The sequence below is a fragment of the Trachurus japonicus genome, chromosome 21 (genome assembly GCF_045865225.1).
Source record: "Trachurus japonicus isolate A0001 chromosome 21, Traja_1.0".
Classification (NCBI taxonomy): Eukaryota; Metazoa; Chordata; class Actinopteri; order Carangiformes; family Carangidae; genus Trachurus; species Trachurus japonicus.
In genome coordinates, this window is record NC_140927.1 from 27365902 (window position 1) to 27389692 (window position 23791).

General features: G+C 42.1%; 1 protein-coding gene across 1 annotated transcript in view; it reads right to left on the bottom strand.

The window, feature by feature from the left end:
- Positions 1-23791, bottom strand: part of kalrna (kalirin RhoGEF kinase a) — a 205466-nt gene that overhangs the window by 70432 nt on the left and 111243 nt on the right. Inside the window, exons 28-38 of the mRNA XM_085766061.1 lie at positions 22940-23061; positions 22396-22462; positions 22101-22210; positions 19231-19300; positions 19016-19105; positions 18327-18419; positions 18092-18203; positions 17001-17191; positions 16763-16864; positions 15323-15471; positions 13745-13847 (exon numbers count right to left, since the gene is read on the bottom strand). Of these exons, the coding sequence (XP_085622187.1) occupies positions 13745-13847; positions 15323-15471; positions 16763-16864; positions 17001-17191; positions 18092-18203; positions 18327-18419; positions 19016-19105; positions 19231-19300; positions 22101-22210; positions 22396-22462; positions 22940-23061 (1209 nt within the window). The remainder of the gene's footprint in view (positions 1-13744; positions 13848-15322; positions 15472-16762; positions 16865-17000; positions 17192-18091; positions 18204-18326; positions 18420-19015; positions 19106-19230; positions 19301-22100; positions 22211-22395; positions 22463-22939; positions 23062-23791) is intronic.

The following is a 23791-nucleotide window of genomic DNA, read 5'->3' on the forward strand; positions in this document are numbered from 1 at the left end:
CATTTGATTCAGAAACAGCAACAGTCGCTTCTATAAAGTACAAACAACTAAATCACAGACAGACTCTGCTGTGCTGCTACATTGAGCTCCAAGTTCGACCCAGAGACATGCTGAAAAACAGGGCTGGGTTTAAAAAAGAACAAAAAAACGATTTTTGAATTCATATCTATCTTCATCTGAAAGATGCGATATTGATTCATAAAATCCTTAGACCGGTCTTTTAATGTACGAAGTTTTCTGTTCGTGCAAGGCTAGCTGGACGAGATCACAGCTTGAATCATCGCCCATGACTGTAGCAAAGAGTTGCACTGTTAAAGGGATACTTCACCCAAAATCGATAATTCATCAACTTTCTACTCATCGTCATGCCAAGGAAGAGTTTGGAGAACTTTCAGAGTCATCAAAACGCTTTAGGAGTTCCAGGGGGGGTCCGGCTGGAAACGGGTTTTCATATAATGGCAGCGGATAGAGTTCACTTTTGAATCGTCCAAAACACACACTATGAAACATCCAGATACCTCCATACTGCTCGTCTGTACTGACCCAAGTGTCCTGAAGCCGCCACATGGAAAAGGTGTTCAGAAAAAAATAATTTGATCTCTGTTTTTAGCCTTGTTGTAGTAGTAGCTCCCAGTGGCTGTTGATGTTTGTGCGCATCATACATCCAATGGTTTACAATGACGAACGAACATCTCGCTCACTTGGGTCAGTACAGACGAGCAGTATGGAGGTATCTGGATGTTTCATAGTGTGTGTTTTGGACGATTCAAAAGTGAACTCTATCTGCCGTCATTATATGAAAATCCGTTGCCAGCCGGACCCCCCACGGGACTGGGAAGAGTTCCATCTTTGTACAATTACAGCGTTAGATTCTGTGGAAATCTCGTTCATAACCAAGCTAAATTGGTATCACAACGGAAATATCTCTTATTGAGTCGATATTGAATCAAATTGAATCGGGACCTTTTGAATCGGATTCGAATTGAATCAGTAAATCAGAAGCGATACCCAGCCCTAGTATAAAACCACTCCAGTGGTATCACCTTATGCATACTGAAGATACACATATACAATGGGATCACAGTGTTGCTGTGCCAAAAATATCTTATTGCAACACTTCCCCTTTAAATAACTGAGTGTTCAAAGTGCTGATTGTTCCCTCTTTTGTTGCACAGACTCACTAATCAGCACCAGCTACTCTGGTAGGTAAACATCAATTCAGCTGCCTGCAGTTGTAGCCAACAAGATAACATCTCAAAACCAAAAGCATTAACCTAACATGGAGCACATCAATTAAAAAACTATGAGCTAATCTATAGATTTTCCAGAATACTACAGTGTGTTGTTGCTCTGAAACAGACTCAGAGCAGCGTCTCAGTTCATCTGTCTGTCGGTGCACAGAGTCGTAGTGAGTGGATGTGTCACCAAAATGACAGAATGAGACTCCAGCTCCAGGATAAGTGCAGGGGCAAACCGAGTGAAGACATAAAAATAGTAATTTCTTCTCAGAGTCGATGCGTTCATGCAGTTGAAAATGTTAAATAACACAGTCAAAGTGTGTATTTGTGAGTGTGAGTGTGTGTTGACTGTTTATCCCGCGAGTCTGCTGTGTAATCTGAATCAAACTTTTCTTCATTTCGGCCTTGTGGACGCTCACATTTCATTTATTCAGTCTTGCTGCTGTGGCAGCTAATGGCCCGTTTCCTGTGTGTCTGTCTGTCTAGTACACACACATACACACACACACCCTGTTTAACCATTAATCTCCAACATTACACACACACACAGACACACACTCCTTGCTGCAGCCCCAGCTTTACAACAGGCTAAGTGAAACTCAACAGCACGTATGATCTGGATTAACATCTGAATCAGTGACCAAACCTCAACGCAAACCGACGGTCAAACCTCGAAACACGTCTCACATTTCAAAGTTGAATCATAAAATTAAAAAAAAAAAAAAAAAAAATGTCCACAGCCGACGGAGGAAGGAAGAGGACGACAAACAGCCTCCTCTCTCTCTCTCTCTTCACTCAGCAGGTCCATTCATGCAGAGAACCGAGTCAAAACACAAAGTCAAGTCTGCAAAGTGGTTTCAAATAAGAGTCAACAACAGGACCTGCTCCATGACAAACACACAAACGACCAGCAGTTTACACACAAACAACTACAAGTGGCTCATTCCAGACACTTTGCTTTTGTGACTAATTGGCTTTTTAACTTCCGACTTTATTTGTACAGCACATTTTTAAAAACAACAACGTTACCAAAGTGCTGCACAACAGATACTGTACAAAACAGTAAAAGAAAGAAAGTTAAATTAAAAGCATAGAAAAGCACTAACAAAAACATAAGATCAGATAAAACACTGAGAAATATAAAAATACAATAAAAGACAAACAGAGACCACACACAACTCTCATGTGGTATTAAAAGCCAAGGAGTAAAAATGAGTTTTTAGGCAAGATTGAAAAGTATCCAGGGTGGGGGCCATTAACTTGAAATCAAGACACATGTGTTGTCACCAAAAACTTATGCTGGCAGAAATAAAATGCAAAACACATAATAAAAGCTAGAAAACTTTAAAAACAAAAAAACAAACAAAAAAAAAAAAACACTTGGTGACATAATATGAAGTCATTAAACTTTGATTTAATTTTTATTGCAGACATTTTAACCCTACTTCAGATATTCACCACATTATGCAACTTCCACTCAGTCTCATAGTAGAAGAGCAAATCTGTGTTAGTCATAGTAGTGAATGAAACTAGTGTGTGTGTGTGTGTGAAATATAAAGTGCTAACTAGTGTTTTGTTTGCTGGTGTGTGTTTATGTGTGTGTGTGAGCAGCTAGTGAAGAGTGTGTGGTACTCACTCTGCTGCTCTCTTTGAACAGTTTAAAGCTCATCCACTTTGGCATGTCGACCTCTCCTCTGCTGTCTCCCTCTCTCTCTGTCGCTCCCTCTCCCTCTCCCTCTGTGTCTTTGACAACTCCCTCGTTTGTGTCTTTGCCACACACACAAACACGCCCTCACACACTCTCTCCCTCTCCCTCTCTGTCTCACTCTCTCTCGTGTGTGTGTGTGTGTGATAGAGAGAGAGAGAACAAACAGCCATAGCTTTGTATTTGATGGGAATGGCACTCTATGTGTGTGTGTGTGTGTGTGTGTGTGGGTCAGTGTGTTCACATTTCTCCCACTCCCTGGAAGCTACTGGTGCCCTAAACCACTTCCCACTGCAAGGGCCGTGTGTGTGTCTCACATACACACACACACACAGACACACACCAGTCATATGACCAGCAGATGGCTACTGTATGGCTTCAGTCTGAACCCGACACTGATTGCATTTGATTCATGAGAACGAACACACACACACACACACACACACACACACAAACACACACACACACACACACACAGCTGGATCACCATCTCAGCTCTGAGAAACTGCTGCTCATTAGAAGTCGTCTATCACGTCTTAATATACAATACAGTATACTACTCACACAAAGTTAGGGATATTTGACAAGAATATCCCTTTAAAAAGTTCCTGTAAGTGATATTCTATCATGGAAGCCTTTTAAAGGACAATTCCGGGCAAATTCAACTCGGGGCTGTATGTTCCTAACATTTTAGGTCTAAAAGAAGGAATCTGAAGATTTTCAGTTTAATTGCTCCTGTTTTGCGGTAGTTATGGTCTGTCCCCGCGTCGCCACGGCAGCAATGAATGGGAGCGGATGTAAGTTCTGCTGTTTAGTCTGTTTACATCCCTCAAACAGCATCAGATGGCGACTCAAACATGCACCAAGAAGTTTATTTACTTCAAGCAAGTCAAGAGTTGATATTCCTGTGTTTATGACACAAACGGTAGCTTTTCCCACTGCACCTGAACACACCGAGCGTCAACTTGGGTCTCGCGCGAGACTCTGGGAGACTTTGAATTAGATCTAGTTTTACAAACATGTCGGCTTGCTTGAAGTAAATAAACTTCTCGGTGCATGTTTGAGTCGCCATCTGATGCTGTCTGTGGAAAAAATTGCAGCTTTGAGGGCTGGAAACAGCCTAAACAGCAGAACTTACATCCGCTCCCATTCATTGCTGCCGTGGCGACGCGGGGACAGACACAACTACCGCAAAACAGGAGCGATTAAACTGAAAATCTTCAGATTCCTTCTTTTAGACCTAAAATGTTAGGAACATACACCCCCGAGTTGAATTTGCCCAGAATTGTTCTTGAAGTAGAAGGATGCAATGGTCATTTCTTTATCTCAGACAAAAGCTAACAACAGTGGTGGCTATAGCACAACAAAAATCTCAACGTCTCAATAACTTGATCAATTTGATCAGAGTGTTGTCTTGGTCTCATGATGTCAACATGTGAACATGGTGGAGAGAAGAGGACTGTCTACACATCGTCATTGAACCAGAACATTTGGTGGTTCAATGACAACTGAACCACTAAATCAGACGGTGCTTGTGATGATGTTTGTGGTGAATCACCTTGTTAGAGAACAGCATGTTATTCAATAAGGACTGAAACATTGAACAGTTGGACATGTGCATTCAGAGGTTTAGAGAAGGTTCAATTAAATTCACCTGTAAAAGGTTACAGTGCATTTTAGGTGCATTCTGAAATTTTATCCAAAAGCCAAACATCCCTAACTTTTTGTGAGTAGTGTAATTTAAAAAGTTGGTGTGATTTGTCCTGAGGCGACAAAACCAACTTGGGATGAACGGAGAGGGGGAGGGGGAGGGGGATCCCCTGTGTCCTGCTGTACGTCTGTTTTTAGACGCCTCCACGTGACGGCAGCGGTGCCAATCGTGTCTAATGGAAATTAAATTGAACTTGTAAACTAGGGGGGGAAATAATTTGCTATAATCTGAAATGGTCTTCTTGTCTGGCTGTTACTAATGGTTTTACAGGATCTGTTCACCCAACTGACCTTTTTCTCTCTCTCTCATGTGCACATGTTCTCTCTCTCTCTCTGCAGCCATGCACATAGCTTTGGTTTAATTAGTTTGACATATCTGTCTCTTGGATTTTGTGCTGCTGCTGCCGCCGTCGACCCAACATGGAAGAGATGAATGGATTTCATTTAAGATTATCAACACACTGTTACACACACACAGGTCTGTTTGTATATGAGTTAACACAAGTCATATACAAACAGGACTAAAGGCAGCGCTGTGAGCTGGGCGCTAAGCTCATAATAACGGGACGGAAGAGTGTGAACAAAGATGTCATGTTACAGTATATTCAATAAATGTAGAGATATTTAACCCCAAACCACAAATGTTTCCCTCATCAAACTCATCAAATACACAATCCAACAACTCCAAAATGCTCTAGTGGACAAGTTGTGACCTGCACATTCACCACGCTATGAGATAATAACACAACGTTACCACACAGGGTTGTTTTAGAGCTTCAGCAGCTCGTGGCTCTGCTCCGCCGTTCTAAAAATAGCTTGCACTGACAATTAAAGGTAACGAACCTACTGCTAAATCTATAGGGATTATGGCAATTGGCCAATTTGCCAAAATGTTGAACTATCCCTTTAAAGGTGAACTATGCAAATCCGGTCTCTTCTCCTCTGTTTTGCTAACCCTCCGCTCGACATGTGCTTCTGTTTTTAATCGGCAGGAAATCAATCCATGGAGCGCAGGATAACGTTATTTATCATAAACCATGTTACCATGTGTATATTTGTGTAGTCTTATCTGTCTACATCAATCCATTCATCTAAAGGTTACTTTACATTTCTGTTTGGACCAAAGTGGGAAACCAACATCACTTTCCAGAAACAATGCAACAGATGTTAGTCCGCAAGATATCTAGAGCTAAGATTTGGGACACAGTTTGTAAAAGGAGAAATGTTTTTTTTTAATGCAGCTGAACTTACACAGAAATGCATCAGTGGTTTAAATCAGTCAAATAAAAACGTCTTCTCTATAACTGACTAAAGAAGGTGCTCTTCCTGCCTCAGGCTTTCAGAGCAGGGGGTCCCAGAACAGTATCATACCGCCAAATTAAACTGTGCAAGTAAAATAAAGATTATTTTGACAAAAGTGGTCCTGACTGAACAGCTTTAATTCAGTTCAGGTGTGGGGATCAACATGTGCTCAGCCACTGGTTGAGCCCCTTTTCTTTCCTTTGCTCCTTCAGTCCTCTGGGAGTGGAGTGTTACTAAGTTTTATTGAGCCCGTCTCGTGGAAAAAACTCAAGTTTTTTGACTGCGACTGAAGGCGGAGGCTAAAAAAAGGCTCTGTCCTCTGACCTACAGGGCTGTGGTGGAGCCATGCGGGCTGCCGAGCTGTTAACCACTGGAATGATACTTAAAATAATGTAAAGACCACAGACTGAACCGCGGCTGACTCATTACACCAGGGGGAGAGAGCGTCACAGAAAAGACATATCCTCCTCAACGTCACACATATACAACGCCGACATGTTCAACAAGAAAGAGAGGTTACACAACTGAACTGAGCCACTCATGATTTCTACCCTGCAGGTCACCTTCAGTGTTTGGACAGGGGTCACAGGAATTCCTCAAAAACCCTAAATGGTAAAACTGATGGTTGGTGTTTGTCTTCTAAAATATCATCCAGCGTGGAAATGTTCTGGTTCAGTTACATCAAAACCTTTACAAACCCTGTTTCCACAGTGTGGAGGTCACAAACCTCCTACACCCAACCATCACCCTGACCTGCACAAGTAGTAAATGGCAGGTTAAGTTAAAGGGATAGTTCATCTACTCACCCTCATGTCGACTAAGGGTTGGGAGAAGTTTCAGAGTCCTCCGTTCCTTCTCTGAGTTATGGGGGGGGGGGGGGGGTCCGTGCAGCAGATTTTTGTCCATATAATGGTTGTGAATGGTGCTCACTTTTCTTTGTCCAAAAAGACACACCAAAAAACATCCAAATACCTCCATGCTGCTCGTCTGTAATGTCCCTCTTGTATTGAAGCCCCGACATGAGAAATTGTTAATTAAAAAATTAAATAAGTCTATATTTTAAGCTTGTTTGTAACGGAAGCTCCCAGTGTCTCAGTTCACTGCTCTTCCTGTGTCAGTGCAAGCGGAACAATTTCTCATGTCGGGGCTTCAATACAAGAGGGACATTACAGACGAGCAGTGTGGAGGTATTTGGATGGTTTTTGGTGTGTCTTTTTGGACGAAGAAAGTTGGTATCCATTCACAACCCCCCCCCCCCCGTAACTCAGAGAAGCCACGGAGGACTCTGAAACTTCTCCCAGCCCTTAGTCCACATGAGGGGGAGGAGATAATGAGTGAAATTTGAATTTTGGGTGAACTATCCCTTTAAGCATTTATTTTATATCACTGATCAGTGCTGTAGTGGGCCTGTATCTTGGGAGTCCAGTCTGATTTGAATTATTTTAGCAATGGACTCCACCACTGTGGATTTAAATCAAAACAAGGACATCAAGTTTAACTGTCAGATTTTATTTGAGGATTTCAAAGTCCATGTTGCTGCTGACTCAGTGGTTTAGCATTTAACTGGACTTTTGTTATATTAGTCATTTATCATCAAAAACAGATAGTTTTATGTTCAGTCTACATCACTGTCAGTTAATAATGCTTAAGTTGTTTGTTTCTTTGTCAAGACTTATAAATTAAATTATTATAATTAACAGAAAGTAGGAGGCAATCTGAGTAAGCTTAGACCCAACAATTAAGTTAATGCACATTGTCCACATACTGTATGTCAAGGCTGCTCTGTACTGTATGTCTGGAAAAAACCTGGAAAGTGAATAAGTGAATAAATTCATTAAACTGACACACGGGACATGAAAACAATCTGCTTGTCTGCTCATGTTAATGTCAATATTGTGTTTTCTGCTGCTGCGTCTTCTGTTAAAACTGAAAACTCCTAGAGAAGCACGAGGGAGGGAGGGAAGATGTAAACAGAGAAACAAAGACAGAGGGTGAGGAGGAAAAAATGAGGTGGGAAAATGGGAGGAAGGGTTAGAGACAGACGTAAAAAAGAGTAAGAGAGAGAGGTAAACAGAAAAACTGCAGAGAAAAGTAGAAAAGTAGTGGGAGAAGAAAAACTACGCATGTGTCATTAAAAAACTTCTGCAACAGCCGTCAGAAACAGTAGCTGCCTGCTCTGTCTGCACACACGCACACACACAAGCACACATGAACACACATGAACACACATCCTCGAGACCCAGACAGCCAGTGGAACATCTGACTACGCCAATACTGGGCTGTTATTATAGTACATAGAGACGGAGGGAGGGGAGGAAGAAAGAGAGAGAGAGGAGACAGAAAAAGTGGGACAGAGAAGAGGTGTGAAAAATGAGAAAGTGAAAAATAAAAGGATGGATTGCAGAAGGAGCGACAAATCATGGGCGGGTGTGAGGGTCTCAAAAGGGCGACTCAGTGATGGATAGAAGGAGGTGGAGGTGGAAAGACACAGAGTAGAGTAAAGAGGTTCTATATAAATAGGGGGAGGAGAAGAAAACAGGCCGAGGCCAGACAGAGAGAGGTAGAGAAGAGATTTACTGAGAGAGGGAAATGAAAAAGCAGCAGATATAGATATATAAACTGAACTACAGCTTGTTTTTAAATCTGATATTTAGGAAAACACAACCACTTCTCTGTATAACTTCTCTTATCTTCTAGGAACAAGGTGATTCTTCATTCAAACTGGGTTCGATGAGGGAAACCAAGAAATCCCATAATGAGCCTCCGTAGCGTAGCTCTGAGCAGCTCACGGCTCTGCTCCGCCGTTCTAAAAATAGCTTGCACCGACAATTAAAGGTAACGAACCTACTGCTATGACTATAGGGGTTATGGCAATGGGCCAATTTGCCAAAATGTTGAACTATCCCTTTAAAGAGCCGATCAATACCCCACACACACCCCTGCTGAGTGTGTGACATTTAATGACTAAACACAACCGAGGTTTTCTTGTTTTTATTCTGCAACATATTGCTGTGATTAGTGTGTATGTACGCCCAGTCAATCACCACCCGGTCCAACTCAGCCTTTCAAAAGCAGTTAGTCACTAGATAAGAGCCTCCGTGTTGTCCCTGATTTTAAATCTATTTATTTATTTATTTAACTTTATTTCTGTATTTATTATTATTTTTTGTGCTTTGTTATTCCTTTGGCTGCTGAAAAACTGTAAATTTCCCCAGTGTGGGATGAAAAAAGGGATATCTCATGTACAGTATAAACTACAGTGTGCTAATGTGGATCTAAAAGATGCTGCACAACAAATTTTCTTCATTTTAAAGGAGACATATCCTGCCCCCTTTCCACAAATTATAATAGTCCCAGGTGTCTTAAAGACATGTCTGTGACATGCTTTGGTCAAAATCCCCCAAGGATCAAACATCACAGCTCTTTTCATCCTCTCTAAACAGCCCTGTTCAGAACGGCTGGTTTCAGTGTCTGTCCCTTTAAATGCAAATGAGCCACTGCTTGCCCCGCCCCTTCTACCGGTACCAGGTAGGGGTGGGATTATGCAAATTCGAAACCTAGTTACATCACTGGAAGACAACTGAGGGAACAGCTTGTAAAACCACATGGATTTCAACCTAGGGAGCCTGAAAATTACAGATTTTTTTTGTCAATTCTCACATTTTGGGGGCCAGAAGGCAAGAGAAACACCTAAATATATGTTAAAGAGCCTTCAAAAAGTGATATTTCCGTAATATGTCCCCTTTAACATACAATGACAATAAAGGTATTCCATCTATTTCTATTTAATTCAGTTGAACTTGATTATTTATTAAAACAGAAACGACTAAAAAACCTCAGATTGGCCGTCTAGTTGAAAAGCAGGTGTGGAGGTAAAGTCATCAGTACAGAGATGTTAAACCAGAACTGCAGCGTTCAGGAAACACCGCTCTGCTCTGTTCTGTTCTGCTCACATCACTGACTTGTCTTTACTCCAAAACACACAAGGGGATTGGCTTTGTGTATGATAATAAATCTCTGAGGGCCAGCGGAGCCATGGGAACACGAGTCCTGCCACTCATCCTCCTCCGCCGGCCTCCTGGGGACAAAAACATCTCTCCAGCCAGATGAGTCCCTGAAGGCAACACTACTAGCCAGCTACTACAAGCTTGTACTTAAAGACCCACTCCCGTGAAAATCGTGTTTTTTGAGCTTTTCACATGTTCCTGTGGCATTTTTCTTGTGTTAGAGCACATATCAGCAGAGAAGGAAGTGCAAAATTGCATTTCAGAGTTTTTCTGCCTTCAAACTGCTGTGAACCAATGGCAGACTCAAACTGGCAGTTTCAGGAAGACTGGAGTTGAGGGTGTCACAGCTCCAGGGGAGGGCACTAGTGCTACAAGCTCCCGCCCCGCTCTGCATCTGGCTCAGAGGTGAAAGCCTTCACAGCTCGGTGTAGCTGTCCAGGTATAATAGGTATAGCTCACCTGGTAGAGCAGCTTGCACTGTGAGCAAGGACTATGCACCAGTCTGGGATCGAATCCCAGTGTGGAGTTTTACGTTAAACGCGCTGAATCTGTAATTGTACAATGTCCAGCTGTCAGCAAGCGGGGGGGTGGGGTGCGAGGAGGTGGCTGGGCGGGTGCAGAGCAGCGCAGTCTCCGCCCACCCCCCAGAGGTGCATTGCTAATGTGCATGGCTAATGAGCTGGTTTTAAAATGGCCGAAAAGGGTCGCGGGAGTGGGACTTTAAACTTCCAGACAAAGTAAACTAACATCCCACGCAAAGAGGAGGGAAAGAAGAAGAAGAAATTATTAGAAAAAACATCAATTCACACCCTCTCTTAAAAAGTTTCCTGTTTTTTTCTTTCACACTTTCCACAAAGAGCTCTCCGTCTGCTAATTCAAAACAGAAATAATGTGAATGAAAAAGCAAAAATGCCACCCACTTAACACACACAGAGTTAAAGCCTTGTCAGCATATGAAACGTGAAACTTTATCAAAACAAAAATGTAGAAACTGTCTCTTCTTTTCTTTTTTGTCTTTAATGTTTTCAGGAAAACAGCCGAGGAGGATCCAAAAATAGCGAGCTGTGGAGTTTTAACAATAAACTGGACGAGCGCGCAACAACACACCCACACTCTGGAAAAATTCATAATGTTTTCACTAGACAGGAAGAAGTGGGGAGACCAACACATACACACACACACACACACACACAGGCACACGATATAAAACACATACCACAGTATATTCAGACTTATGCAACAGTTTTATATATGAATGGGTGTATTTAACACAATCACATTCACTTTAAAGTGTGTCCACATGTTGTTCACTCTATGGGATGTTCAAACAAAGAGGAGCAAAGGAAGAAAATTAAAAAATAATTCAGTGACAGTGAACGAACTGTAGAGAGATAATGTGAAACAGAGACGATGGTGTGGTAAAACGGAGGATACACAGGCTCACGAGATGCACAGCCAAGGCCATTCTGCATGAGTGAGGAAGCGCCTGTGTGTGTGTGTGTGTGTGTGTGTGTGTGTGTGTGTGTGTGTGTGTGTGTGTGTGTTGCTGACATTTAGAGGCAGGCTAAGTGTGTAGGCGTGGGGTTGCACGGTGAAAAGGCCACACTGTGTAACCCGACAGTGGGAGGCCATGACTGACATCTGTGTGGGGTTGCGTGTGGGTGGATATGTGTGAGTGTGTGTGTGTGTGTGTGTGTAGCTGGTGGGTGTACTATAGTGTGACTGGAGAACAATAAGTCCAAATCACAACAACAAATAAAATAGTGGAGACCGAAACAACTGCTGTTTTGTAGCTTATTTGTAAATGAACTCAACCTACAAAAGCGAACAGGAGACCTTTAAGTGAAGCAGTAGGAGTCCCGTCTGCAGCTCAAAACACATCCAACGACCAGGTTCAAGGAGAGTTTTACTGCTTCGCCTGTTTCTCCTTTGCAGGCCACCAAAACAACATGCATCAGAAAGAGACTTGCACTTTTTTTTTTCTTTTTTTCTTCATCATGCACTGCTACGAAACTGAAAAACTCTCTGTTTAAATGAAACACTTTGGAAATTGAGCAGACACGAGGCATGAGGAGGATTAGTCTGGGATGTGCAAGCTGTTTTTCCCCCTCTATTTAATTTAATTATCAAATAAAGATTCACTTTGGAATGGAAATGTCCTTTTGCCTCTTAATACCTTTGGATTAGATTTAAAAAAAAAAAAAAAAAAAAGGACATGGTTTCTGTGTTCCTGCTTATTATTATTAATCCATCCTGAATTGAAAACAGCTCGACTGTCACAATGAAAGTTTAAAGATGTGCTTACTTGGATGTGAGCGACTGGCTGGTAGGAGGCATCAGCACAGATGCCTGCACACAAACTGAAGAGGTTTTTCATCGCTGATCAAATGCTGGCATTGCTTAACGCTACACACACACACTTCACCTACATGTAAACTGGAGGATGAGCAAAAACACACAATAATGGAGCTCTATGTATCTGACAGACTTGATTTTCTACACAGCAGAACATGTGAGCAACTGTGCACACACACGCTCAGTCTGTGAACCACTGTCACGTTCACAGCCCCTGCTTCTGCCACTTGTTGTTGCGTGGGAAACCCTGTAGCAGCGAGGCAGCAGCTGTGGGCCATCAGCTCGTTACAGACCACAGAGCGAGCGAGTCTCGATCGGCTCGGCCGCTTCAGCTCCACCGCCACCGGACGGATGAACAGCTCAGTGTGTGTGTCTCTGTGTGTGTGTGTGTGTGTGTGTGTGTGTGTGTGTCAGTGGCGGCCTTAGACATCTGGGGGCCCGTTTCAATATTTCATATGAGGCCCTACCCTGTTAAACATGAAATGATTTGCCAGCTATGTGCCCATGTGTCGCTGATGCTTTAAACCCTGAAAGGACGCAGTAAACGCACTATCCAAGCATCTCAGGTACGCACAACACATTAAGTGTTAAAATCACTACCAGGGCAAGAAACCAGGACTTAGCAGAAAAAACGAGGACTGAAGTTGGTTTTCATCAAAAAGCAAAATCATTATGTACATTTTCAGACAAACTACAGGCTTTAACAATATTCTGAATTTAAATTGGCAACAAAAGTAATGAGAGCAAAGTGCTCCGCGTCCTTCATTATTAAAATCTGTAAATAAGCTGCCAATAATATCACATTTTAGTTGTGCTCTCGCTGTGCTCATAGTGTACTCATACATCGCCTGTTTGGAGGCATTTTAACCCGAGGAAAAAAAGAAAAGAGGAGGAAAGTGATTGACAGACGTCAATCATCAGGTTACGCAAATGGGCGCACGTCAGGAGGAAAGCAGGAAAAACACAAGGACATTAGAAACGCTAAGAGAAAAGGAATAATACTGGGAGAAGGAAAACGAGGGTCTATTGATAGTTTGCGGCCGTTTTCAAAGGTAATAGCCTACGTTGTTATTGATATTTCCTGCCGTATTATTAATTAGGAGCGATTACTGTCGCTGTGTGGCATGACACACGCATCAGCTTGTAGAGCGGATCAGGGGTCGAGTGTGTGACCGCACGGTGGACAGCTGTTTGTTGTGTGGTGGATGTAGGCCTGTGTGTGTGTGTATGATAAGGTGAAACCTATGAATTATTGTTCTGTCTTTGACTTGGTGGCTGGCAGCTGGGGGCCCCCCTGGTGGCTGGGGCCCCCCTGGTGGCTGGGGCCCCCCTGGTGGCTGGGGCCCGTTTCAATTGAAACGGTTGAAACATAGGTAAGGCCGCCTATGGTGTGTGTGTGTGTGTGTGTGTGTGTGTGTGTGTCCTACCTTGTCGCTGTCTACAGTGTTCTGTGACGTCCTGGACGCGATGGAGATGGTGTCTGGTTGGCTGCTGCCGTCTCCCTGACTGTCTCCGTCTTCACCTCCCTCCCTGGAAACACACACACAGAATCAGAGCAAACACCTTAATTCAAGTCACTAAAGAAGTTAAAGGTGGTGATAGTAGTCACGACAACATCGACCGTTACACACAACGTCGACCGTTACACACAACATCGACCGTTACACACAACATTGTTGTTTGACTCGTACGGTGACACTTTTTTTTACCACGGTGAGAAAGTTCCTGCCCGCATGGTCAGTGTTTACAGTGATGACACTTCTACTTCTGGTACAAACTGATGGGGGTCAAGTCAAGTCCTAAACCGGCTTATTACTGCACAAGCATCTGAGGAACGACTGCTTAAAGGGATAGTTCAACATTTTAGCAAATTGGCCCATTGCCATAGCAGTAGGTTCGTTACCTTTAATTGTCGGTGCAAGCTATTTTTAGAACGACGGAGCAGAGCCGCGAGCTGCTCAAAGCTACGTTACGGAGGCTCATTATGGGATTTCTTGGTTTCCCCCACCTCAAACTCATCAAATACACAATCCAACAACTCCACAACGCTCTGGTGGACAAGTTGTGAGCTGCACATTCACCACGCTATGAGATAATAACACAACGTTACCACACAGAGTTGTTTTAGAGGGAAATACAGAGACTGCTTGATGAAAAACTGCGCCTGATGGGAACGCGCATCAGCGGTTTTGCATGAATTTCCCTCTAAAACAACTCTGTGTGGTAACGTTGTGTTATTATCTCATAGCGTGGTGAATGTGCAGCTCACAACTTGTCCACCAGAGCGTTGTGGAGTTGTTGGATTGTGTATTTGATGAGTTTGATGAGGGAAACCAAGAAATCCCATAATGAGCCTCCGTAGCGTAGCTCTGAGCAGCTCACGGCTCTGCTCCGCCGTTCTAGAAATAGCTTGCACCGACAATTAAAGGTAACGAACCTACTGCTAAAACTATAAGGATTATTGCCAAAATGTTGAACTATCCCTTTAAATACCAGGACTCACTCAGTCAAATGAGAGTTGGTTGGTTGGAGTGGAAAATCCTGCACCTCTGCAGAACAGGTGCAAACAGGAGGAGGATATTTAAACAGAAAACAGTGTTTGGGTAGAGAAAGACAGAGTGGGTTCAGATTTCCATAGTTTAGCACTAAAATAAGATAAATATATTAGAACAGTAAACAAAAAGGAGGTAGATGTTTTTTTCAAATCGTTTTTCTCAGCTGTGGTCTCAACGACTGTTTCTTAATTGAGATCAATTATATAGTTTATTTTCTAAATGTGTTAATCATGGAGATAAATCTGAAGCTCAGTTGTTTTTCTGGGCTGAATAAAGACGGTTCAACGTTTAAAGATGTCGCTCTCATCATGAATCATGTTTCTATCCTCAGTGATGTGTGAAACCCCAGCTGAGATATTTCTACTACTGAGAAAACATCTTTCAGCCCACGGTGACTACTCTTCTGTCTCCTTTCCCTCTGTGTGTGTGTGTGTGTGTGTCCTTGTTTACCTCTTCGTGTTATTCCTGGGTTTGGTCAGTGCTGGTGTTTTAGGCAGATGAAGAGGCTCCTTCAGAGCTCCCTTTAGGTGAGTCATCCTCTCTTGGATCACCTCCCTGATGTTTTTAATCCACTCCTGTTTGGCCTCCATACTGGACGCCTGGAAGACAAACAACATTATAATTATCGGAGACGTAATACTGTAATCTGGTTTATAAATACAAATTCTATTTTTTTATTGTAAAAAAAAAAAAAGGCTATAAGAATCATCAGTAATAAACCTTTCCGTGAGCCAAACCAACCCACTATTTAGTCGCTTGAACATTTTGAAATTCAGGGACTTAGTTGATTACATTACAATACAAACCATGTACAAAGCAAAAAATAAACGTTTAAAATGAAGGATTCCAGTTCTAACCTGAGAAGACCACTATTATTTGAGAAACCAAAGACTCAAACTACTGTAAAAAATTTCTGTTAGAGGGGTTAACATCTGGAATAATTGTCCTCACAATATTAAAGCAGATATCAGTGGAATGTTTTTGTTAATATAAGTCCTAAATAGTCCTATTTTCCGTCAGCAATCACTTACATGAAGTATTTCAGCCTAAACACGAGTCTCTCCGTCACTCTGCTCTGCTGTAACCCGAGGAGAAAATTTTCCTTGTGGGATACAAGTGTTATCCAATGAGGGGAGAGAACGGCATGAAGGGCTGTGTGTGCAGCCAAGGGATGCGCGTGAATGTGGTGACGTAGCACGAGGACCAATTGATGCCTGACAAGGGCGGGGGCTGCTAACTCATGGTGCGTTCAAGGAAATTCGTACTTTGTGTTTTTCCTTCCTGTGAAGTCATACCAGTTCGATCTGGTACGAGTTCACGGGTCGGAAGTTACGAGTGGCCGTTATAGGGAACTTTCACAGACAACAGGACGGTAAAAACACGAGCTACGGGTTACCTGGAACGCTACCAAGTCGTAGTTGTGACTTGAAGCTGTAACTTATGGTTTCAAAAGCCTGCCTTGAACACAGCATTAGCCGAAACGGCCGTGCCGATGATATCTGCTTTAAATTATGCTGTACTCTAGTCGGCTTTAAAAGACTTTATAAGAACAACATAATTTCTCGTTACAGTATGGAAAATTAAGTTTAATGATTTTGTACTATTTTGGGTTATGCGCTGTGCACTATTCTTCAGAAATGTAAGTGTACTAATTAGTTTCAAATGTCTGTGATCTGATCCTTTTGTATTAATGAGTATATTTTTTTAAGGTAAAAGGGGTCGGGGTATATAAGCTTTGGCTTCAACCTACACCCTTTCGGTTATATAAGCTTGATATATACCGAAATAAATAAATTCATTCATTCATTTATTCAAAAACAAACATTATGTAAACATTTAAACACAGAACAGGAGACAAACGCAGCTCATTTACGTGTTGTTTTCACTTACTTTTAGCACAGTTTTATTATCAGAGGACGGAGTTCTTCCTGCCCACAGAGCAAATTTACACGGGTCACCCTCAATGTGCTCGGTCACCCCCAACTCTGATGTCTGCAGCACAGCGAGGAATGAGACAGAGATGTGAGTCAGTGACAGTGAACCATCTGTAGCTGCAGCCTGCACACACACACAGACACACACACACACACACACACACACACACACAGACACACAGACACACACCCACCAGTAGTTTGTTCTTGTACTGGTACTTCGTTCTGCCAGCCGAGTCTTTGATCTCCTTGCTGAAGACCAGGGAGAACTCAAACAGGAAGAGGTGTCGGTCCCTCCCCTTCCTGATCAGAGAGCGAGGATCCCAGACCTGGAAGCTGTCCTGGAGGATGAGCTCACCCTGCACCTCCAGGTTCTCCTCAAAGCCTGAGCAGCAGCAGCAGGAGGAGGAGGAGGAGGAGAAGAAGATAATATCAAATAAGTCGTCCAAACTCTGGATACATATTTAGTCATTAGGTGGCAGCATGGGAATAGAACAAACATGTGGTGTGTGTTGAAAAAAGGTTGATAGTAAAGTAACTAAAAGGTTTAAAACAGTGGATCAGTTAGAAAATGTCGATCTCCAGACAAAGAATAGAAACTCTATAATAAGAGCAGGAGTAAACATGACACAGGAATAAAACTATTTGTGAGCGCCAAACTGTGTATCTTTGGTATTTTTCCTGTAAATTATAACATTAGCAAGGCAAACAAATCTACAGTATGATTCCTTTTTGCATGTTACAGGCTAAACATACCATAGCCTAATCTTGGAAATCCACTACCAAACCAAGCAGGACTATCAGACTCTCTTGCACTGGAAAATCTCACTTTTTAGATATCCCATCTTGTTCATGTTCCCCCTGTACGTCAACCATCAACAAACGGGTATTGCTATGTATTTAGCACATATGTCTGTCTGTTTTTGTTTTGCTTTGTTTTATTTAAAGTGCTTTTCTCTTCGGGATAACTAAGATAACTTTTGGACCACCAGAGGCTTTATGTTTTGGACTGTGATATATATATATATATATATATATATATATAACTTAATTAAACTACTAAACTATTGTAGTTTGAACTAAGGAATGTATTATTGAAGGTCGATTGATTGTGATTGATGCCTGACTGTAAATTAATTTGTGCAAAAGATCAAATAACACATATACTAAAATAATAGTTCTGTTTTGCAGCTGTATTATTTGTTGTAGTGTGATCATTTTCTCTGATAATTAATAAACACACTTGTTGGGAAAACAAAAAACAAAAAAAACCATGAGCTCTTACCCTCCAACATGGCGAGATGCATGGCATCATTAGCTCTCTTAGGAACACCGAGCATCACCTCCAAACCGTCTTTAATCTCCCCTTTGCCCTCCTCACAGCAGGACAGTAACTCCTGCAGGACCACAACCATATTTAACGTGATTAGATGACATAACAGTGTGCAAAGGCAAAAAAAAAAGTACAAATGTGTGTGTGTGTGTGTGTGTGTGTGTGTGTGTGTGTGTGTGTACTGTACCTTAAGCAGTAGTTGGTACTTGGTGATCCTCTGGACTGGTTTGATGAGGTAGGAGGAGATGGAGTTAGCCAGTCCACGTCTCTGCTGGATGTCCTGTTCACAGACACCGAGTTGAGACAAAATACAAATAAATTCAAACTAGCATAAGTGTTCCTGAGTCAAAAGGCAACTTCTCACTGATCCAACAGCACCGTCTGCTGACAGGACGGGGGAACTACACAGTCGCCACTCTCTCTCCAGCTGCAAAAAGGGGGAAATTAGAAAGCAGCAGCCGTCCACGCCCCTTCTCCTCCTCCAAGTCTAAGCGATCTGCTCAACAAAGCGCCTTCAGGAGCGCTTCATACTATATAAACAACAGACTCCAGCCCTGTTTTTATGCTCCACAGTCAGAACCCATAACAACAAATTCCCCGTTTTGTTGCTGTTGGTTTTAACAGTGTATTTTGGACTGAGGCAACACTTTGATCATAACACGCTGCTGCTCAGTAATCAGAGAGGGCATCTGTTTATTTTCTTGAAACATGTGCAGGACAAATGAGCAGGAAGATGAGTGGCTACACGAGATGTTTTTATTTGGAATGAGCTGTTTTTCAGTTTGAGATGAGATAAAAAGGTTTTGTTTTGATTTTGTTTAGTGCCGGTTTATGTGATGACGCGATGTGTGACTGGATACTGCAGGGTTTACTCACGTCAAAGAAGGTGCCAGCGTGCTCCAGTATGAGCTGACTGGAGTCTGGTTTGTTCTTGCAGTAATCTACGTAAATGTGGAACTTATCGGCCTGGAGGAACAGAGAGGAGGGAGAGTCAGGGAGCATCACAACGTCATCCAAACACAGCAGAGGTCGTATGGTTGAAATCAGAGGTCAAAGGTTTTTATCTGGAATAAAAAAAGGCCGACTCTCACCCAGGTGACGAAGCAGTGGCCGACATCCTCCGGCAGCTGCTCGTAGTTCACCAGCTCCTTCAGGAAAATACTGCAGAGGAGAAGAAACCACAATGAGCGCTTTCAGACAAACACGGTTCCTGTTTTGGTTCTGGTTGAAGGCGAATGTTTCCATGCAAACTTAAACTACTGCATTCTAAGTTATTATATTCATTGGTGAATCTAAGTTATTAATAATTTCTCGCTTTTCATTGTTTTTCTTTGTTTATGAAATTGCTTTAATAAGCTATAGTAAACTATTCCTCATTTCTCATTAACTGTGATGTATGAATTCTGCAAGAGCAACATATTTTACTGTCTGTTCTGCTTACTTAATTATGTTTGCTTACTTAATTATGTTTCAAATTTGTCTCTGTAATATATGCAAAGTAGCCTAATGATCTTGTCCCTAACACCATGAGTGATTGTAAATGTAACAGTTGCAAGGGGTAGGTTGAGGTTCCTCATGAGGCTTGGCTTCTTACCTATCCTTTTCTTCTGTATGTCATTCATATGAAACAAAACAATCATTCATTCATTCATTCATTCATTCATTACGTAAGGGATAATGTTGAGTGAGCCGGTCGTGTTGTCACTACATTATCCCGCTTAGTACAAGGCCTAGTGAAATAAATAATTAGAGACAAAATGTTAATCAAAATACGACTTTTATCGATTTATAAATTGCATCAAATAGCCTACGCCTTTTATCTGTTTATAAATTAATACATCAGGTAAATGTTTGCCCACAATGATTCAGTAGGGGCAAATTGGTTGGTATATTCAAAATACGACTTTACATTTTTAAAAATTAATCTCACGAAAATACTCCATCTTTTTAAAAATTATTCTTAAGCGTAGCCTGATATATTGTCAGGGCGGATCAGAGCGGCTCCCCTAGCAACGGTGTGTTGTACTACTTAACAACAGACTGTAGAATGCAGCGCTTGACCAATCAGAGTGCAGCATTCAACAGAGCCGTGTAATAATCTGCATTATTCAGGCGGAAGTAAACACAAAAGTGGCAAAATGTTTTAATTGTTTTCCTGTCTCTATAATCCTTCTTCAGTTGTTCTCAAGCTTATTAATTATTTGGTCTGGCGTTGGAGTGAACCCAGCCTCAGCCGTCTCTTCCCCAAGTTCAAAGATAAGAATTACTTTATTTTATTAAGCTGCAAAGGGGAAATTCAGACAAGTTGTTCTTTCCTGTGCTGCTTTTTTGAAATTATTTTTCTCTATGTTGTCAGTCGCTGCGTTCTCCTCCTCCTTCCTGCTCATCTCCACAGAATAATAACTAAATATAATGAACTGTATTCTGTGATCCGTCTGTCTGTCTGTCAAAGTTTAGCAGGGAGACAGAAAAATAAAACTCATGGGTTTCTCTCTGACAACATGTCTGGAGCATGTCTGATGAACATTTTCTTGAAACCCAGATAAAGTTGATCCAGAAGTCCTGTGGGTTGGAGAAGCCTTTAAGATCTAATGCAGCAGAGGAGCGTTCCCCAGAGCAACCGGCTCAGATTTACCGGTACAGGTACCACAAGGAGATCAGACACAAAAGGAGCTCCTCGGGGGAAACCTTTGGAGTTCATGAACTGTCTCTGAAGAAAAACCTCAAAGACACTACTTCAGTTCCCCTGTAGCTACAATAGAAAAAAGGAAAAAACCCTCAGGAAGGTCCCCCTGGGGTTTATCTAAGCGGTGAGAGTTCCCACAGAAAAACACTTAAAAGCATTTCTACTGTTGAAAAGTTCCTGACAAATGTGCAAGATTGATGTGCAATGATCTTGGCAAGTCTGCCTTATTCTTCAACTTATCATTTGCCTTACATGCTACTGGAGCTTAAAAACAGAGAACGTAATATTCCCAGGTTGTTGCTGTGCCATGTGGATCGGCACCAGGGGAAATCATCTGATTTCAGAAACAGGCTGAATTCCTCTGTCAAACAGTGTTCCTATAAAACTTATTTGACAAAAAGTTGAAGCAGAGAATTTGTCCAAACAGACCATGGATCAGTTTAAGCAAAGACAGGCTGATCTCTGTCTATATACAGTCATGGGACACCCTATGGAAGCCTGTATGTTTTATCTGGACATATGGATATTTAATACATTTTAACAATACTGGGAGATACGAGTAATATAATTAAAAGGGATTAAATTTTTTCTGTAAAATGTAATTCTAAAAAAAAAAAAAAAAAAGCAATTTTTGTTGAGGAATAATTTAGGACACGCCCACATTTACTCCCACGTAAAATGGCTAACATCACACACAGGTGTATCACATGATCTCTACACTGTTACTCAGTTTTTTGAAGAAGATTACGTCGATTAATTGGGACAGCCCTAGACTGTACAGTACAATCTGGCCACTTTGCTTATTTATCTTATTTTATTTAACTATTTCTTAGTATTATTCTCATTCTTACTATTCTTAACTTATTGTTCAGTTGTTGTTGTTGTTGTTGTACGTCTTTTATGTGAACATCAGAGAGCTACTGTATGCAAACCGGAGTCAAATTCCTTGTACTGTATGTATGCAACATACTTAGCCAATAAATCCAACTCTGATTCTGAAGTTTACACTGAGAGCAGACCGCAAAACATGGTAAAAGAAGTCTCCAAAACACAAAAATGTCATCACAGGCTCAAGTGTAACCTGCATGGGAGGGGTGCAACGAGGAAACATTTGCTCTTTAAGAGAAACATGAAGGCCAGACTGAAGTTTGCCAGAGAGAGCACAGACAAAGAGCTGGACCTCTGGAATAATGTTCTTTGGTCTAAAATTGAATTATTTGGTCAAGTTTGACGTAAACCAAATGGGGCGTCCTTATTTGGTTGTACGTTTCTCACTTGTTGTGGAAGTCGTAGATCTCCTGCATGTTGCCAAAGATGATGTGCTCCTTGTTGGCGATGCCTGGAGGAATCTCCTCCACGCCGCTGGTCATCTCCCACAGGTAGGTCTGACAGACAGACAGGTGGAGAGACAGACAGACAGACAGACAGACAGACAGACAGACAGACAGACAGACAGACAGACAGACAGACAGACAGACAGGTGGAGAGGAAGACAGAGCGTGAGGAAGACAGGAAAGTATTTGTGTCAAACTAAATCACACAAGCAGAAGCCTGTTTTTTTTTTTTTTACCTCCAGACACTCATGCAGATCTCTGACGTAGGTCTTCTCCGTCTGCAGTAGCTCCGCCATGATGAACCTGAGACAAGGAAATAGTTTAGATTACCGGGGGGGGGGGGCGCTGCAAAGGACGGATCAGATGGCACGAATTATATAATTGGTACAATTTTGGATCAGAGTGTTCCATGATTGCACACAAGCCCACTGATGTTTCTCCAAGACTTTCAGCCCTAACAAACAATTCATGACAAGACAAAGGCTGCAGAGGAGATTAAGACGCTGTAAACTCAGCTATTATCACAATTAAGCGTCTTTGAAGTCGTAGAATCTGGAGCTAGGGGAACGCTATGGGACGCAGATGATCGCCATTATTGGGACAGATTGAGGAGACGGTGTCTTGGGAGTGTGTAGGAATGAGTTTGGTTGAGTAAGTTCAGTCACTGCAGCTTTATAATAAAAAAGGTTTGAGTCATGATGCATCTGTGGGTTTGGTGTTTTACAAACTTCATGTGTAAATCCTGAACTCTCTTCTCCTCCTCTTCGTCCCTGTACTCACTCTTTCTTCCTGGCAGACTTCCTCTTCTCCTCGTTGACCTCGTGGTTGGGGTCACGCAGTTTGACCTCAGGGTCGTCCGTCAGGCTGGCAGGGATAATGTCCAACTCCAGGTCTTTGTTGTCCTTCACAGAGACACACAAACAAGATTTTTCTTTATAATTTGAAATAAAATTGTGAGAATTTCGCTCGTGCACTAAATTGACAGACTTTCGGCAAAGTATTTTTGATACCATAGTATGTGGCACTTATGGCCAGATTACTCCCCCTACTGTATCTCAGCTATTTTTGGCTCCCCCCCTGACAAACTCATCAAATGCACAATCCAACAACTCCACAACGCTCTGGTGGACAAGTTGTGAGCTGCACATTCACCACGCTATGAGATAATAACACAACGTTACCACACAGAGTTGTTTTAGAGGTAAATTCATGCAAAACAGCTGATGCACATTCCCGGCGGGGGCAGTTTTTGCACAAGCAGTCTCTGTATTTCCCTCTAAAACAACTCTGTGTGGTAACGTTGTGTTATTATCTCATAGCGTGGTGAATGTGCAGCTCACAACTTGTCCACCAGAGCGTTGTGGAGTTGTTGGATTGTGTATTTGATGAGTTTGATGAGGGAAACCAAGAAATCCCATAATGAGCCTCCGTAGCGTAGCTCTGAGCAGCTCACGGCTCTGCTCCGCCGTTCTAGAAACAGCTTGCACCGACAATTAAAGGTAACGAACCTACTGCTATGACTATAGGGATTATGTTACGTTTGTCCCAGTCTGGTTCTGGCCTGAAGTGGGTGGGGCTGGGTTCAGAGGATTTGTTGACATACTGTTATACATCTACGCCTTTTTTTCAGAC